Here is an 18072-nt window from a genome sequence, read left to right on the forward strand (position 1 = left end):
CAAGTAGCGGAATGCTACAGAGGTAAACAAACAATATCATTTGGAAGAGGATTAATAAGTGTTGACATTCATACAAATGAGTAATCCTGTAAACGTAAACAGAATATTTTATATAGATTTTTTTTAATGAAAACTTAAAATCCTGCATTATTTTCCGGACAACCCAATAGTATGAAATTAGCACCTCCAGAGACCCCTGAATATAGATTTTTATTTGTATTTGAATTTTTTATATCTTTGCCCCTTAAAATTTTTCCGATTTTTGACAAGTCGTTATATCTGATATATCGTATATCTGACTGAACCGACTATAACTGTAAAAACGGCTAAATGGATTTTAACGACAGACCGTTTGAAAGAAGAGGATCGCGGTTTTTAACAACGAACGTATAATTAAAATATATAAAATATTTCTATAAGAAAATACACAAAATAACAAAATTATTTGTCAGAAATTAACCTTATGTTTTAATGATTATTTGGAGGCCGTGAGATGCGGTCTGGTATGACGTAGGTTTCAGAAAAATGTCTTCTTTATCATGCCAACGTTTCGATCTTTATTGAGATCATCTTCAGGGCCTGGGACTGCATCTCACACCTCCAGAAGATAATCATCAAGTAACGGTCACTAAACACCACACATCTCATTTTTTAAATTGAAATAACAGTCAGATTTTACTGTTTGATACAGTTATAAAATGTCCTTGACAATTTCTTTAAAACTAATTATCAACCGTGAAAATCGGTCCACTAGCTTTTGAGAAAAATGATGTTAGAGCTTGCACTAGCAATGTCACTCAGGCAAAATTTGAACTGAAAAACTTGAGGTATTTATGAAATTACTTATTCTCACATATCAACGAAGACTCCACTTTTCCAATAAAAACGTGTTCATTTTAAATGAGATTTAAAGGAATTCTTAATAAATCAACTTAAGGGGATTAATAAATCTTTTCGACTTTTAGTTATGTTAGTTAATTTTTTGACTGATAATTTCGATGACCTCTTTGCCTTACTGACATTCCTAGTGCAAGCTGTAACATCATTTTTCTAAAAGCTAGCTCTGATGGAGCTGTTAAGACGATGGGGAAGAGAAATGGTCGCTTAAAATTGATGAAAGATGAGAATCGAAAAATGCTCCTTGTGCATTGTTTTATTCACAGGGAAAACCTGGTAGCTAAAATATGTTTTTTACTGTTCTCCATTAAGTACTAAATTATAAAGTGTATCAATGCTATTAAAGCTAGCGCCAAATGTGAACGTCTCTGAACAAAATGAAGACCATTTGAGACTTATATCTTATGTAAGATGGCTCTAGAAAGGGAACTTCCTGAAAAGATTCTGGAATTATTTTATACTCACAGTGATTTTTTAAGTGACAAACCCTAAATGAAAAATCTGTTAATGGTTGATGGTAAGGCGTTTGTGAGTTATTCAGCCGATATCTTTGAAAAATTAAATAAACAACTTCAAGGAACAAATAACTCTCTTGCAAAACCGATATTTGTTTTATTGGATTATGTCAGATATTTGCAACAAAATTTTTTAAAAGTTTCATTTGCTCCAAAAATGTGGAATATCATCTGAAAATTTTATTGACTGCTACCAGGTCATCTGCATAACCTATTGTATGGAATCCAAAGATTATGTAATGTACTACGAGGAACCATAGAAGTAGGGTCAAAAAAAGTTTCATTTGCTCCAAAAATGCGGAATTTCGTCTGAAAATTTTACTGTCTGATTTAAAGATTTGAAAAAAAAATTATATCCCAATTTGTATGATGCAGCCAATGTTACTGGATTTGTCTGATATTTCAAATATGTAGTATCAACAAGAGCTCGCACAAATGCAAAATCAATTCGTGCAATCAGACAATTAAAACTTTACTTAATATAAAAGGAGCGATGGCATGGTTTTGTGAGGAAACCAAAATCATCCAAATGCGACCCAATGTGCAAGAGTTATCGTTTCCATCTTCATATTTAGCCGAATTTAGTGCCAATGATTTACTGCTAATAAAACGAAATCGGTTGGATATAAGAAAATTGGGAGACTTGAGACTTGTTAAGTAAATTGGAACCTGACATAAATCAATGTGGCAATCTCTTTGCAGCAATCACCAAACGTAAGGTTCTAACTTAATTAAATAATAAATAGTAATGTGTGGTGATTAGTGACCGTTATATATAAATAGTCCTCCATTATGTTTTGAAAATTTACTTACTGTGTTTGCTCAATAATTTCCTTCCAAAAACCAATTCAATAATTCAAGTTTCTTTAAGTCTAGTACGCACTGGAATTCTTTATTCGGTTCTTTGTCGCAGACTCTGCCATGGAACATTGTCGCTGCGGAAATCGTGTCCGCATCTAGTTTGAGTCTGAGCCATGTCAAATGAGGTCGCCCTCTCGGGGATTGCAGTAGCACTTTACGTAGCTCTACGGAGTAAAAAAAAAGAGCTAACAAAAAGCCACCACGTTGGTGGATTAGTGGGATATTCAAGGATCGAAATAAGCATGGGCGCGATCTTCTTGTCACATTGAGACTGGAAGATGGAACGGTATTCCGATATATTGTTCGGATGAGTCCAGTCGACTACGAATGTCTTTTGGAATGGTTTGACCACACATTTCGAAAAAAGTAGACCAATTTTAGGGTGCCAGTTTCTGCTACAGGCTAGCAGGCTAGCAATCACCCCGTTTCCTCGCAAGTGGAAGCTCTTATGCAAACCTCATGTGCAAGCCTAACTTCATATTTTTGGGCTAACTTAGCCACAGTTCTGCTTTCTTTCCCCTGTCCCTGTACTCTTCTCAGGAAACGTCCTACAAACATCGCCGTATTTGTAAATCTTAGTCAATGTTGCGCGACATTGAGTAAAGAATCCCATTTATGATGGGATTCAAAAAATACTAAAACGCAACACACCAAATTCAAGGCTCTGTTGCGGAGCGTCCCGGACGCAAGAAAACGAACCCCAGACGCAGATCCGCGGCAAAGAGGCCGAAGAAAAATCCCAGTGCGTACGAGGCTTAAGTGAACATTTCAATTTTTCAATTTGAAATTTTATATGTTGGGGGAAATTTTAGAAAGAATTTTATACCTAGGGCAAAGCACAAACAAACGTTTGGGAAACACTGAGCTAACGTTTACTTTAATAAAATGAAAAATTAATTGTGTAAAATTGAAAATTTTATTAAATTGTGTTATACGCGTGCGTACGGGTGTGCGGGGAGAGCGAGCGCCAACCGGCGCACAACTTTCGCCTGACGACTAGGATTCCAGCATTGCTGGAGAGCTTCGAAAGTTATCAAACCAATCGGCAGGATTCCCTCCAATTTTCAAATCGGACGGCCTCTTTTTTGGCCATGCCGCCCTGTTACGAGGGCGACCATTTTGGCTAACATCTGAGCTCTGATGTTTCGATGCGACCTCTATCCCATAGAGTCCCGATTGCCTTTTGCGTCACTATTTTACTCAACGGAGGAGTTAGTTCATTTTGACGTAATCCATCAAAAAAATACATCACCAGTTGTAAATCGGTGTGATAGATTTCAGTTTTACACTTTATTAAGATAATTTTTTGATTCTATGGCCGAAAATTAATTCTACTATACTATCAGTTCAAAAACCATGTACTAATACAAAATGAATTTTAAAACAATTTATTTATTACACTTTGTTTTTTGTACATGTACATACAATACATAGGAATTCAGACATTGGCTTAATTCTACTAAATTAAATTTTGCTCTAAAATAAAACAGTAACTAATAGTTTTTTAAAAATAAACTTATAATTCACCTAATCATAATCAAATAAATTAAACACTCACACAAAGAAAGATGGGGCATCAGTGTCCAAGGCCATCCGAGAGGCCCTTGCACGTCTTGAGTTAGTGTAATTGGCCCCCTGAGACCCTGAGCCAGAAACATACATGATTGACATACGGGCACCTGCTATTGGGCCAAAGCTCCACAGGTTATGCAGAGAAAGGTTGTTCGATGTGTCCCACACAATAGAAGCTGTTATGCCTTGGCTCCTTACAGAGAGGTCCCCTGTTCCACTTTTTGGATGGTTGATTTGGATTTTTTTTAAGATATGGGTTATGTATTTTGTGATTATGTATTTCGTTTGAGTGCCTGTATTTATTAGTGTGAGTGGTGAAATATAGCGATACAATCGCCACTTCCAGCAGTGTGTGTTTAGGGTTGATGGTGGAACATTTTTAAAAGTACCTCATCGACCCTAATTTAGATTAGATTATTAATACTGTGTGTAGGTCGATGGAGGAATATCAAATACTCCACTGACTAATCAGAATGAGCGCAACGTACATAGATTTATGCAACTGTATTATAGAAGTTAGTTAGTTTTAGACTATATTTTGCATGAGTTGGGGGCCAAAATGACCTAGCTGTGGAAAGCTCCCGTTGGTTGGGAAGCAACGATCTCCTGGGCATCTGGCTTAAGGGGGATACTAGTGACCATAGTAGAACACTCCCCTGAGGTATAGACCCTAGGGTCAGAACATCAGGGAGTGAAAATACTTCTGGATGAAAGTACAGTTAAGCATTTCATAGGTTGCCCTCAGAGGATCTGAACTGTAATAGAGAGAATAGGCTATGCAAGGTTGACAAAGGACACTTTTGGGTAAGTATGTGTCTGGCATTTACAGAAAGGTCAGGTATGTGTCCTTTAAAGATGATATCGCTATATTTCACCACTCACACTAATATGTAAATACAGGCATTTAAACAAAATACATAATTACAAAACGCATAAACCATATCTTTATGGTTTATGAAAAAAAATCATCCATCCAAAAAGTGGAACAGGGACCTCTCTGTAAGAGCCAAGGCATAAGCCAAGGTATTTGTTCCATTAATGGAAGTCATTTCTTAGAAGGAGTAGCTAAGAAGTTGTTCAACACTCCTCTGATTAGTTACAATAGTAAGGTGGTGAGTGCTGGCTGGAGGGAGTCACAAAATGGCCCAGAGGTATTGTTTTTCTATCAGAGCTCAACTAATATTAGTTTGTGGGAAGAGGTGTTAGCTGATGTTACAGTTTTTTTTATACTGTAACATTCTGGAATTCCTAAAAGTTTTTCTTTGCATATTTGGTACACAAATTAAGCTCTGTGATTATGTTAACTACTACTAGCAACATGGTAGTGGAGGCTTAAGGGGCATACTGGGGATGGTGCCATTTGTTTAGTCTGTTGACCTTGTTCAAAGCTTATTATCCAACTTCTTTGTATTGTTAATATCCAGCTGGTAGTCTTGGGTATTTCAAGACACATTCCTACTCTCTCTCTAAGGAGCCAAAGAATTGCACCCTTCAATTAGGTGGGACACATTGAGCAACTTTTACATTCTGGATATATTCGCGGGTCTCTGGCACAAAAGTAAGTGCCCATGTGTCAGCCATCCATGGCCTATCCTTAATCGGGTGAGAGGAGATCGTCTTCTATGAGTCAAGTCCTACAAGGGCCACCCATTGGCATTGCTCTTGATATATGTGATACCAAACTGGCCCACCATTGCTGCTCTTTTAATTTATAATTTTTAGTGTTAGAGAATTGTATCATGGCAGTTAAGTCCAGAGGTTATGATGTCCCGGCCTTTTTTATTACCCTTCTGGGTACCCAGACAACAACCACTGTTTTGCCGAGACCCTCCAGCTCATGGTATCTCTCCAACAAGAGGGAGAATATTGAAAATTAATTAGGGCCGAAGCTTTGGGCATACCAATGCTCTTCAAACTTCTTACTTTTATAAAAGATAGTTTTTCTTAAATTTTAGCAGAATTACTAATTGTTAAACAGTACTAAATCCTTCATTTGATTGTCATCTTCGTTCTGATAGCCATCGTCTGAGTTGTCAATGTTAGAATCCAATCTTGATTTTTTGATTTTATGCTTATAAATTTTTTCTCTTTCTTTATTATTTCTGCTCTTCAACAAGATGGAGCTGGATTTCTTTTCTACTAAGAAAAGTAGATTGAGCAATGCTTGTACTGTTGAATAGCCAACCACTGTGATCTATCAGCAAACTAGTATTGTGTTTTGTCTCAAATTCAATTTTTTAATCCTCATTGCATTTTGTTGATATAATATTTGCCAATTATTGTTTATACCTAACCTAAAAAATCCATTTAAAGATATTATTTTTTACATTCTCCATAACAGTGGATTTTGGTATATCTTTTATAATCAATTCCGATCACCATTGTATTTCTTCCTCTGAGCTCTGACAAAATAATCCTTAAAATTTTCCTTTGAAATATTACTCAGTGCTTGTTATCTTTAACTAATCTGTTTCCAGATTTTGGTCTTCAGTTACACAGTTATCAGATTTAATCTCTTTATTACTGACTTTCAATTAATTGATTATTTTCCATTGGGTGAGTTTGAAAAGAGTTTAAACTATTTATAAATCAGAAATCCTTGAAGGTTTGCAAATTGCAACACCATTCACAGTTGGTCCCATCGCACCTAATAATAATATAAAAAAAAATTGTTTATCTTAATCCAGTTTTTAAATAATAAGTGCTCTCTTGTATAAACCTTATTCCTTCAGTATAATTAATATAAGCCTTCAATATTGATATAAAAATCAGGGATAAGGTCAATTTGAAAGAAAACTATAGGTATACCCTCTTCATAAGGTCCGAATAAACCTAACTATTAATTATAAAATAACTGACCTATTAACTATAAATTGGGTTCCAGGGGCTCAAAAATTATGGCTTTCTTTGAATTAAAAAAAATTAAATATGTATTAACTTTTCATAGAGAAACTTGAGGTAACAGCAAATGTTCTAGGAATATTGAAATGAGGAAACTGCGCTTTTTTATTTTAGATTTTAATAAAAAAGGAGAATCATTGTTATATTTTCCCAAGCAATATCAAAATTTAGTAGAAAACAAATTTTTATGATTATTTTAAGACTTTTTTGTGAGATTTCCTCTTACGGTCTGTGATGTGAGGAACCTGTAATTTTATCCTTACCGATCTTGGTCTTCCTATCTTTGCTGTTTTGGCCTGTCACCTGAAGAAGCCTGGGTGATTTCTGTGAAGTCAAATCTTTTACAAGGTCATTGGGGATGTGCATATGAACTTTTGTTAATTTGTTTGTTTATGAAATTTTGTTAATGTGTTGTTTGTATATTTCAAAGTTTGTCAAGTATGTTTTATTTTTATTTTTGTATGTTGTGTAAATACTTTCTCGCTTATCTGGTTTGTGATAGTTTTCTGTGTGGTGAGTCGCTTAATTTGAAGTTCCGTCAATTTCATTGAACGATCCTATATGTTCTTTGCATCTTTTTTCCTGTCTCTCCAGTATTTGTCTATGCATATTTTGTTGAAGAAGTTTTCCAAATTTCTTCATGGCCTTCAGTGATGTTTTAATTTTTTTTAAATTCTTACCAATAAAAGGTATCATTATCATCATTTGGTATCAATTATCATAATTTGTTAATTAGATCTGTCAGTTTGTATGTTTCTTTCCCTATTTATGTGGATGCTATCCATTTAATTTATGTTTGTATGTGTGCTAATGACGAAATGCCACAAGGCATTAGATAAACCAAACCAACCATCAAGGATAAGTAAAGCCCAGAGTTGTTTGGGATTGCATCAAGTCCTTGTTAGATAAATGGGAGCAATGTCAAAGTTAAGTTGTTTGGGCACGAGGGCACTCAGGACAGAGAGGCAATGACGAAGATATTAACTGGACAAGGTTAGTTTGGTGATGACATCTATCAGCCCTGAACCCTTTTGGAACATACCATATTGCTAACAACGAAGATCCATCAGACAAATGGTAAAAGATAAGACTTTGGTTCAATATGATTGTATTCCAGAACAGCCATGAAACAAACAAACTGCCAATGAACTACTAAGCCTAGGAAGTGGTAGGACTTGACTGATAGAAGGCTGTTATGGATGGTTATCGACCTGCAGCAAGTTAAGTTTGGGTGATAAGATCTTCTTTAGAGGTCATATGAAACAAAATCAACTTTTTGGGCTGTGCTGAGCTTTTGGTCCTGCTGCATGTCGATAAACATCTCTAAAACAATCTTAATCGAACTTCGAACAGGCCCTAATGATGGTGGAATAAACCACTGAAAGCTCAGCACAGCCAAAAAGTTTTTTTTGCTCCATATGACCTCTAAAGAAGATAGTAGGACTGTCTGGACATTGCAGACTCTGGAGACGTATGTATAAACTCAGAGCAGCAGCAACAAGCCAGACAGAAGAAACAGCACAACATGTTCTGCAGGCTAAGACTCCTATTCTTGGAAGAAGAAAAGACAAGGCCTGAAAGGTGTCACATGGGAGCCCTTAAACGTTTGGGTATATTCAAAAGTCTTAAGCTTAACAGAGTGCTCTAAATAATAATGGACATCACACAATAGACTAATATTGGTCACAGTGCATATGGTCGAATATGTACTGACTCGTTATAACCTAAACCAACAGAGGATGATGAGTTGCCCTTTTTTGTAAATTGGCCGCCCCTTTCCTTCTATACCTCCATGTCCGAGAAACCACATCAGCATTAGTTTTTTGTTTTGTCTCAATATCTTTAAAGTGTTAACACAGTTCCAAACAAGTTTAGAGCTTACTTCCTAAGAGGTAACAGTCATTAACTATACCTGGAAGAAGGGAGGTCCTTGGGGAATCCTTGACTAGAATCTATAGTTTGATGACCTTTCTCAGCGCTTATTCTCTGACTTGTTAGTATTGCTGATATCCAACTGGTAGTTGGAGGGTCTATACCATTTCTTTCTACAACAGGTGTTGTCAAAAGCTCCTTTTAGATTGACATAGTTCTATTGGAAGAATTTTTGCTTGATGATTGCTACCAGGTCATCTGCATAACCTATTGTATGGAATCCTAAGACTAGGTCATGTACTACGAGGAACCATAGAAGTAGGGTCATTGTGGGCATCCTTGGACGGGTGTTATTTTATAGACTGTATGAGCAAGTTCAGAGCTTATCTTATCTGACTTCTTAGCATTGCTAATATCTTGCGGGTAGTGAGGGTCTATACCGTTCTTTCTATATGAGGTGTTGTCAAAAGCACCTTTTTAGATAGACATAATTTATTGGAAGGAGCTTGATGATTGCTACTAGGTCATCTGTATAACCAATGGTATACTAACAAGGAGACGACCCAGGTTGGTGGTTCACCGATTTGGATCAAACGTTTTTTTCTTTTTTGACGACCAAGAAGCCTAACTCCTAGAGAAAGCTCTGACATAATTTTTCTGAAAAGCTAGTTGACCATTTCATGGTTGATAATTCGTTTTAAAGAAATTGTCAAGGACATTTTATAACTGTATCAAACATTAAAATCTGACTATTATTTCAATTTAAAAATGAGATTAATAACTGACAAATAATTTTGTTATTTTGTGTATTTTCTTATAGAAATATTTTATATATTTTAATGGTACATGCGTTGTTAAAAACTTCGATTCTCTTCTTTCAAACGGCCTGTTTGGCGTTAAATCCTTTTAGCTTTTTTTTTTTTTTTTTAATTATAGCCGGTTCAATCAGATATTCCGATAACGACTTGTCAAAAATCGGAAAAATTTTAGGGGGCAAAAATCGAAAAAATTTAAATTCCAACAAAAATTTATATTTAGGGTTCTCTGGAGGAGCTAATTTCATATTAGTTTCACGAAAAAAAATTATGACCTAGTTGTTTACTTAAAAAATATTTGGTTTTTAGAAATTTTTTGGTTATTGATAAACTTTGAAAGCTTTTATTATATTTTATTGCAATCTACATAAAAAATTCTGTAAGTCCACATAGTTGATTTGAACAAGCACAACGGCAAAATACATCAATGAATTTTATAATTAGGTCTATTAAACTTATATATGCAACGTCAAAACTTCTAAATCCAAGCTTAATTTTAAAAATAGACCGGTCCAACGGAAAGAAATTTCTTGGTCTTAAGCCAGACCGGCCGAAAAAAAAAAAATCGGCTTCACTAAATTGCTTACTTAGATTGTACAAGTCCTATTGAATTTTGGTCAAATTGTTAAATTGTACCATTTAAATTAATAATAAAGGCAGACATGCCATCAAAAGTATAATGACCCCTGCACCACCTGCTGCTTCAACTGTTCTTCCCCTACACATTTTCCTTTCCTTTTCTTTTTTTTGTGTTTATATAATCGCGATTTTAAAGGACACTTTATCTCTTGGGGTCAACGAGCTCGAAGTCCAGAACACATTCGGGACCAACTTAATCGGCGAGTACGACGGCGAATCACAGATCCTAACACCCTAGAAAATTTGGAAACGGCTGTTCTTGTAGAATGAGAATGAATTCCTCAGGATTTTATCAGAAATCTTTTCCAAGGAATGCAAAGGCGTACCATTATTAATTTCGGTATAGTCTTTGATAACCTATATTAAAGTTGACAAAAATATCTTTATAGAAGTTTTTTTCTAAGAAGGGCACAACGAGTTTAAATCAGGCATAATAATTGTGAAAAAATTATAAACTAAACAATTATAGACGATTTGAATACATAGCAAATTAAGTGTCTACATGAGATCCAAAATGTAAATTATCTAAAGGTCTTGGAACTACTCCAGGGTCCTTTAAGGCGGAAGTTCAAAGAAGGGGTATAGACCATCCGACTGTCTGCTGGGTATCAGCAACACTAAGTCCGGTAATAAGATCTGAACTTGGTCATCAGATTATACAAATATCACCTACCCTAGGTTAACCCCCCAAGGACCTCCCTTCTATGCTAGTAGTAGTATCTTACGATACCGTACAATAGGTTATGCGAATTGGTAGGAACCATCAAGCAAAAATCCTTCTAATAGAACTGTTTATCTGGAAGGAGCTTTTGACATTATCTCATATTGAAAGAAATGGTGTACCATACATGGATATCAGCAAAACTAAGTAGTCGGATAATACGCTCTGTACTTGGTCATCAGACTATACAAATTTGCAACTACCAAAGGATGCCTCCAAGTACCCAGTCCTATGTTTGCTAGTAGTACATGACCTAATCATAAAGTTTAACTTAAGGGGACGACCAGGTTGGTGGGTCACGGATTTAAACCACATTTTTTATTATCTTTTTCTTAAAATCCACGGTTTGTAGAAATTATTATCCCAAAGGTGAAAAATCCCAAGTTATCCGTGGTTGAAATATTTTATTTATTTTGTCTATTACATAGACGTTTCGGGCCCATCATCAACACCTAAACATGGAAAACCTCATGGCATAATTGCCATCCGAAGATACACACATAAGTAATTTACATACATTTACAAAAATAAATATAAATATAAATAAATAATACAAATATTGTAAATTACTTATGTGTGTATCTTCGGATGGCAATTGTACCATGAGGTTTTCCATGTTTAGGTGCTGATGATGGGCCGTAAGCCCGGAACGCCATGTAATAGACAAAATAAATAAAATATTTCAACCACGGATAACGTGGGATTTTTCAACTTATTGACTAACAAATTTTTTATGGTCATTCCGAAATATCTGACACGTATACGCCAATTATTGTGAATAGGGCCCTGGTTCCGTTAATTTTTTATTGTTTTAATTTTTTTCTAAAGTTGAAATGTTCTGTGTTTTAATATTTTTATTTCGCTTTTCAACTTACTCAAATCAACTATGTGAATATATAGTTTCACACAGCTTTATTGTGTAGATCGCAATAAAAATATAGTAAAAGTTTCCAAAGATTATCAATAACCCAAAAATTTCTAAAAACCAAATATTTTTCAAGTAAACTAGGCCATAATTATTTTCGTGAAACTAATATGAAATTTAGTTTTAGCACCTCTCGCAGTGGCGGATCCAAGGGGGGTGTAAAAGGGGAAAGTGAAGATGTTATGTGTTATATGTCTTAGTTTAGCCATAATTAAGCGGAGAAGCTTATATTTCAGAATTATAAAACTTTGATCTGTTACCACTGATAAACCTTCCGTTAAATCAGGTTCCTCTTAACTGGGCACGTTTTGGCTTGGTTTTCCGCCCGAATCTTCGACTCCGATCACTCGATTTGATATCAAGAAACCTGTAAGTTGATGTTTAATTTTAGGTAGATTTCCTTCAAAAATCTAGCGCTCTTACGGTCGCATTTTTGATCACATTGCGATGAAATTTGGCAGGGTGGTAAAGAATCCTATAAGGACGGTTGGGATTGTTTTCATCCAAATCGACTGGGGGTCGCCTAGTTGTAGGGGACGAAAGTAAAAATTCAACCAAATTTTTTGAGTTTTATCCAGCACAACAACCAGCTCGGTTTGTTTATCTTCACTCCCTCCTAGATACGCTCCTCATTATTGGATTTTGGCATCTTTGGGACCGTTTTTAAGCTGGATTCTTCCTGTAACTTTTAAGCTCGGTTTGGCTCAAATCCAAGCAGTATTTTAAAAGTTATCATAATTTGAAAATATCCCATTTTTAATCGGGATTTTTTCTCAAATATTATATTTTTAAACTTAATTTCTTTCGTTTAAAATATCAAATTAATTTCTTTTTTGCAATAAAATGAAACAGTAGGCGTTTCTTAATTTTTTGTTACCAAATATGCCAAGATTTCTTTTAAATTGACAGAGAAATCACGGTAAAAAGCAAAAGACCCTAAAATTATATTATTAATAAATATGGCTTGGACATCACACGTCTTTTTCCGTAAATCTCACATTGTTACCAAAAAGTAATAGTGAAGTAACGTGGCAAAATAATTAAATAGCTTAAATAAAATTTCAAATTAGGTAGTTAATTAGTAAACCATTATTTTATTTTTATTATTTTCAGTGGTCAAGGAAAACGGCCCGAATCTAATTTAATTTAACGCCAGCTGTTAATAAGAAACAAGAACAATTGATTAATTTTTTATCCTATTGCAATACTTTTATGATATTTGTTTTGTATAAATCCATTAGATTTCGTGGTCCGATTGACCAAATAACCGCTTTGAATTCATTTATCTTTATGTAAGATTGGTTGAGATAAAATGTGAGTTTTGTACAAAATAAATAACCCATGGTTTTCAAATTATTCTATAATTTTTAAAGTAGCTAATTAGCACCGCTGGATTGATTCCGTAAAAGAAAGAAATCTACCTCTCACTCCTTACTGCCGTGAGGTTTTTTTTCGTTTGTGTTTTGTGCTAAGCAATTACATTGCAGACCATGATTTTTTTTTCGTGGTTAGGCATGTCCTTCTGGTGCTTTTCTGATTTCTGCCTCTAATCTTATTCGATCTCTCGATGTGATAACCTCTAAGTTGGTGATTAATTTTTTATATTCGTTAATGTTGGTAACTAAAAACATTTACGTTGCAGACTATGACGGAAAAACATTTTGGAAATACATGAAAATTATGTTCCTTTTTGAAATTAAAGTATTGAAACTTTTAAATCAAATTATTTTTTTCAGTTTTTCCCTTTGAAGGAGGAGAAAGTATTGCGTTGCGCCGAAAAACGAAGTGTAGTTTCTATCAAGTGGCCCTTTTTAGGTTCCCTGTGCCTTAAAAAAAATCGAAATTTTTCTCTAGCATTCTCTCACTCATTCTCAATCGCTCACTTTATTTAACTCACTCACTTACCCTCGCTTACTCTCTCACTTACTCACCCCTCACACACTCAATTACATACACTCTCTCCCTCACTCACTCAATCAGTCACTAATTTACACTCTCTCTTTCACTCACTCACTTGAACATACACTATCTTACTCTCGCTTACTCTTCACTCACTCACCTTCCCTTTAGTCCCTTTCTAATTCACTACTCACTCACTCACCTTCCCTTTAGTCCCTTTCTAATTCACTACTCACTCACTCTCACCCAATCACGTACTCACTCGTTCCCACTCACTCACTCTCACTCTCTCAATCACTCACTTTATTTCACCCACTCACTCACGCAAGCACTCAATCCCCCACACACACTCAAATACCCATACAATCTCTCCCTCACTCACTCAATCACTCACTAACATACAATCTCTCTCTCTCTCTCTCTCTTTCTCTCTCAGTCTCTCGCTCACTCACTCACTTTCTCACTCTCTCCCTCACTCTCAATCACTCACTTACTTTATTTCACCCACTCACTCACTTACTTTACTTCACTCACTCACTCAGGCAAGCACTCAATCACCCACACACACTCCATTACCCACACAAACTCTCCCTTACTCACTCAATCATTCACTAACATACACTCATTTTTTCTCTCACACTCCTCGCTCATTCAAACACAAATACACTAACTCACTCTCGCTTACTCTTTCACTCACTCACCATCCTTTTACTCCCTCTCTAATTCACGTACTCTTGCATTCACACTTACCCAATCACTTACTCACTCTCTCCCGCTCACTCACTCACTCTCCCTCACTCTCTCACTTACTCACCTTCTCACATAATCTCTCTCTCTCTCTCACTCACGCATTCTCACTCTCTTATTCTTTCGCAAACTCATTCACTCTCTCAATTCACGCACTCTCTCACTCATTCACTTACTTTCTCTCTCTCTCTCTCTCTCTCTCTCTCTCTCTCTCTCTCTCTCTCTCTCTCTCTCTCTCTCGGGAGAGAGCACTGTATTAATTAATTTACTCAGTGTATAATTGAGATTTATCTGAAGAGGCTATAAGAGACTGACGTTGTAGTTCTGCACCCCAAGAAAACTTCAGAAGCTTAAGATTTAAAATTTCAGAAATTAACTGTCAATTGGTTTTTTCTTATGTCAGCGTCGCAAAATATTATGTTTTAAAAATTCACTCAAATAAAAGCTAGGAAGGTGTAAAATCAACAAAAGAAAATAAGTTGTTATGGAAATGAGCCAATATTAACTGATATTTTATTGGAAGTTTAGCTTATTTCTAGTGTTATTTTTTGCATATTTATGCGTTATGTTTAAAAACATAAATTGATAAAGATCGGTTTATATCTAGAATTCGCCTCCCCTCCGCCCATCGGTACAGAATGCGTCCCGAAATTTTCATAGATTGATGGACGATGTTTAAATGTCGAACCGTTCCGCTAATTGATAAGTACAATTGACAGGGGTTCTGGTGGGGAGAAACCGGTGGTTGTAGTTGGAGTGTCGTGAAAAGGAAAGACCGCCGAGACCAGTAGTCACCGAGGCTCGCGAACAAGTAAGGCCGTTTGGTCCGGAAAAGTTTGCAAATGTCCAACATCGTCTCCGAACGTCACTACACCTTCCCAGGTAACGACACACCTCCGGACTATACGGTCCTATAAGAACGTTTCCAAAAAGAACGTACCTTTTTTAAAATGAAAATTCTTCTAATTTAGGACCGACAAATTTTAAATACTCACCTGTGGCATTGTTTAAAACGCGGATTACTCCCGTATTCAAAAGATTATCTTTAAAAGTGATTTCTTTATAGCTTCAGGCAACGGGATTATCTTGTTTCAGTTAACAAAACATGACATTTCGCCATGGCATTGCTTTAGATTGTAAACTCACTATTGGAAAACAATCGTCAATCCTCTAAAGTCAGGAAAAACAAATTCTATTTTAAGACATATTCAATTATTATTCAAGGTTTTGATTTTGACTGAAACTGATTGAAGTTATTGAAACTTATTACTTACCATGTAACTTGGCTTATGTATAGATTCGTGTTTATTTGTTTCTCATAATTTTGCCGTTTCACTTTTATCGATCATCCGCATCTCAGTACTTAACAGTGCAGTACTTTATACAAGCGTTACCATGTCCGAAGCCGGGTACGTGTTGGAAGAAACTCAAATAGAAGAGAAAGCCAGATGTTAGTCGAATGGATCAAAAACCTGTTGCATCGTGGCTGCAAGTAAAGTAACGTAAGAAGAAAATCGCCGAGTTCTGCCAAAATCTACTCTGGATTGTTATTTTCTCGAGTTCCTTCATGGGCAACTTCAAAAGTAAAAATAGGTGGAAAATCGATGAAGTGTGTCAAAACTGATAAGGCGAAGAAGTAACAAAAGAAAAATTTCTTTAGACTATAACTTCACCAATTCTTTCTGATCGCTTCTACGGGGTCAGAGAGTAAAGACGAGCCCAAATAAACAAATCACTTTGAATCTTTTGAACTCAATCTCTCGTGCATTTGTGTAACTTCATTCTGTTTCAATTTATCGGCCGGATCGTTGTTATTGTGTACGTGTGGTATTGGTGATCTGTGATCGATTTTGGATTTGCCATCCCGGGTCAGGCCGTCATTTAATCCTTAGTGGCACAACGAAATGGGTTGTCGTGAAAAGCATCAACAAAGTAGGGAAAACATGGTTATGTCGTCTTCGGTGGGAGGAAAACCAAATCGTAACTCGTATTGATGTAATTAATTGACAAAAGAGTGAATTATTTTTGCAAAAGAGTGAATTTGGTTTTTGATATGAAAAAGAGTGCGAATCGGAAAGTGAAAATTTCATTTACAGTGGAGTCAATTTAATATGCAAAACAAAAAATTTGATTTGTAAAAGGGTGAATTTAATTAGTAAAAAGGTGCATTTTATTTTAAAAATAGTGAATTTGGTTTGCAAAAGGGCGAATTTCGTTAGTAAAAGAGTGATTTTGATTTGCAAAAGGGTGAATTTGATTTGTAAAAGAGTGACATTAATTTGTAAAAGGGTGAAGTTGGTTTGAAGAAGAATGAATTTGACTCGCAAAAGGATAAATTTTGTGTTAAAAAGAATGAATTTGATTTGCAAAATGGTGAATTTTGTGTTAAAAAGAATTAATTTCATTTTCAAAATGGTGAATTTGTTATGAAAAAAGATTGAAGTTGCTTTGAAAAAGGGTGTTTTTGATTTGCAAAAGAGTGAATTTGATTTGTAAAAGAGTGACGTTAATTTGTAAAAGGGTGAACTTGGTTTGAAAAAGAGTGAATTTTATTTGCAAAATGGTGAATTTTGTGTTAAAAAGAATTAATTTCATTTTCAAAATGGTGAATATGTTATAAAAAAAAGAATGAAGTAGCTTTGAAAAAGAGTGAATTTGATTTGCAAAAGGTTGAATTTGATTTGTAAAAGAGTGACATTAATTCGTAAATGGGTGACGTTGGTTTGAAGAAGAATGAATTTGACTCGCAAAGGGATAAATTTTGTGTTAAAAAGAATGAATTTGATTTGCAAAATGGTGAATTTTGTGTTAAAAAGAATTAATTTCATTTTCAAAATGGTGAATTTGTTATAAAGAGAGAATGAATTTGCTTTGAAAAAGAATGAATTTGATTTGCAAAAGGTTGAATTTGATTTGTAAAAGAGTGACATTAATTTGTAAAAGGGTGAATTTTATTTTAAAAAGAGTGAATTTAATTTGTGAAAGTATTATTTTGGTTTGTAAAAGAGTGAATTTGATTTGTGAAAGTATTATTTTGGTTTGTAAAAGAGTGAATTTGATTTGTGAAAGTATTATTTTGATTTGTACAAGAGTGAATTTGATTAGCAAAAGGTTGGATTTGGTCGGAAAAAGAGTGAATTTGATTTGCAAAACGTTAAATTTAGGATAAATTAATTGTTACTGTGTACAGGTGGCGAAATGAATTCCTGAAGAATGAGTTCTTCGTGGGTGGGAGGAAAACCAGAATCCTTCTTCATATTGTATATGTTGTAATTGTTATATATAACAATTATTTCTGATCTTAAAGTAGTTCGATGCAAATAAAAAATCGCTTATAAATATGTGACCACAGATGAAACAAGATTTGTTAATAACCACAAAGGGAAAGCCAGCCAGTTCAAAAAAAAAATAATAATAATGTTAAATGTGTAGAGATTACTGACCGTTAATCGATAGTTATTCAGATATCGTGAGATGCGGTCGGGGTGATGTAGGTTTCAGAAAAACATTTTCTTTATCGTGCCAACGTTTCGATCTTTTATTGAGATCATCTTCAGGGCCTGGGATTTACAAACAATGTTTACATTTAACAATTACATTTAGGATGTGGAAAAGTGAATTTATACAATGCAAAATATATTTTATATTCAAACAAAGTATTTCTACTCACTCAAAGTGTTTGTCTTCTGTGTAATTGTGCCATCCTTG

The 18072-nt window shown here is 35.0% G+C and overlaps 1 protein-coding gene and 1 long non-coding RNA gene across 7 annotated transcripts in view; one reads left to right on the forward strand and one right to left on the reverse strand.

Moving 5' to 3' along the window:
• LOC106670472 (uncharacterized MFS-type transporter C09D4.1-like) overlaps positions 1-18072 on the forward strand; it is a 49502-nt gene that overhangs the window by 19760 nt on the left and 11670 nt on the right. Inside the window, exon 1 of one of the 6 annotated variants that reach the window (XM_014400865.2) lies at positions 14976-15246. The exons of the other annotated variants lie outside the window; for them this stretch is intronic. Coding sequence (XP_014256351.1) covers positions 15207-15246 — 40 coding nt within the window. The 5' untranslated portion in view covers positions 14976-15206. Of the gene's footprint in view, positions 1-14975; positions 15247-18072 lie in introns of those variants that run through there. 6 annotated transcript variants of the gene reach the window in all.
• Positions 15192-16356, reverse strand: LOC112128394. The gene is made up of 3 exons (XR_002910970.1): positions 15639-16356; positions 15360-15534; positions 15192-15275 (listed from the first exon to the last, which is right to left on the reverse strand). It is a non-coding gene; the product is annotated as an uncharacterized LOC112128394 (long non-coding RNA).

Source organism: Cimex lectularius, unplaced genomic scaffold (assembly GCF_000648675.2).
Source record: "Cimex lectularius strain Harlan isolate CLEC.00 unplaced genomic scaffold, Clec_2.1 scaffold31, whole genome shotgun sequence".
Classification (NCBI taxonomy): domain Eukaryota; kingdom Metazoa; phylum Arthropoda; class Insecta; order Hemiptera; family Cimicidae; genus Cimex; species Cimex lectularius.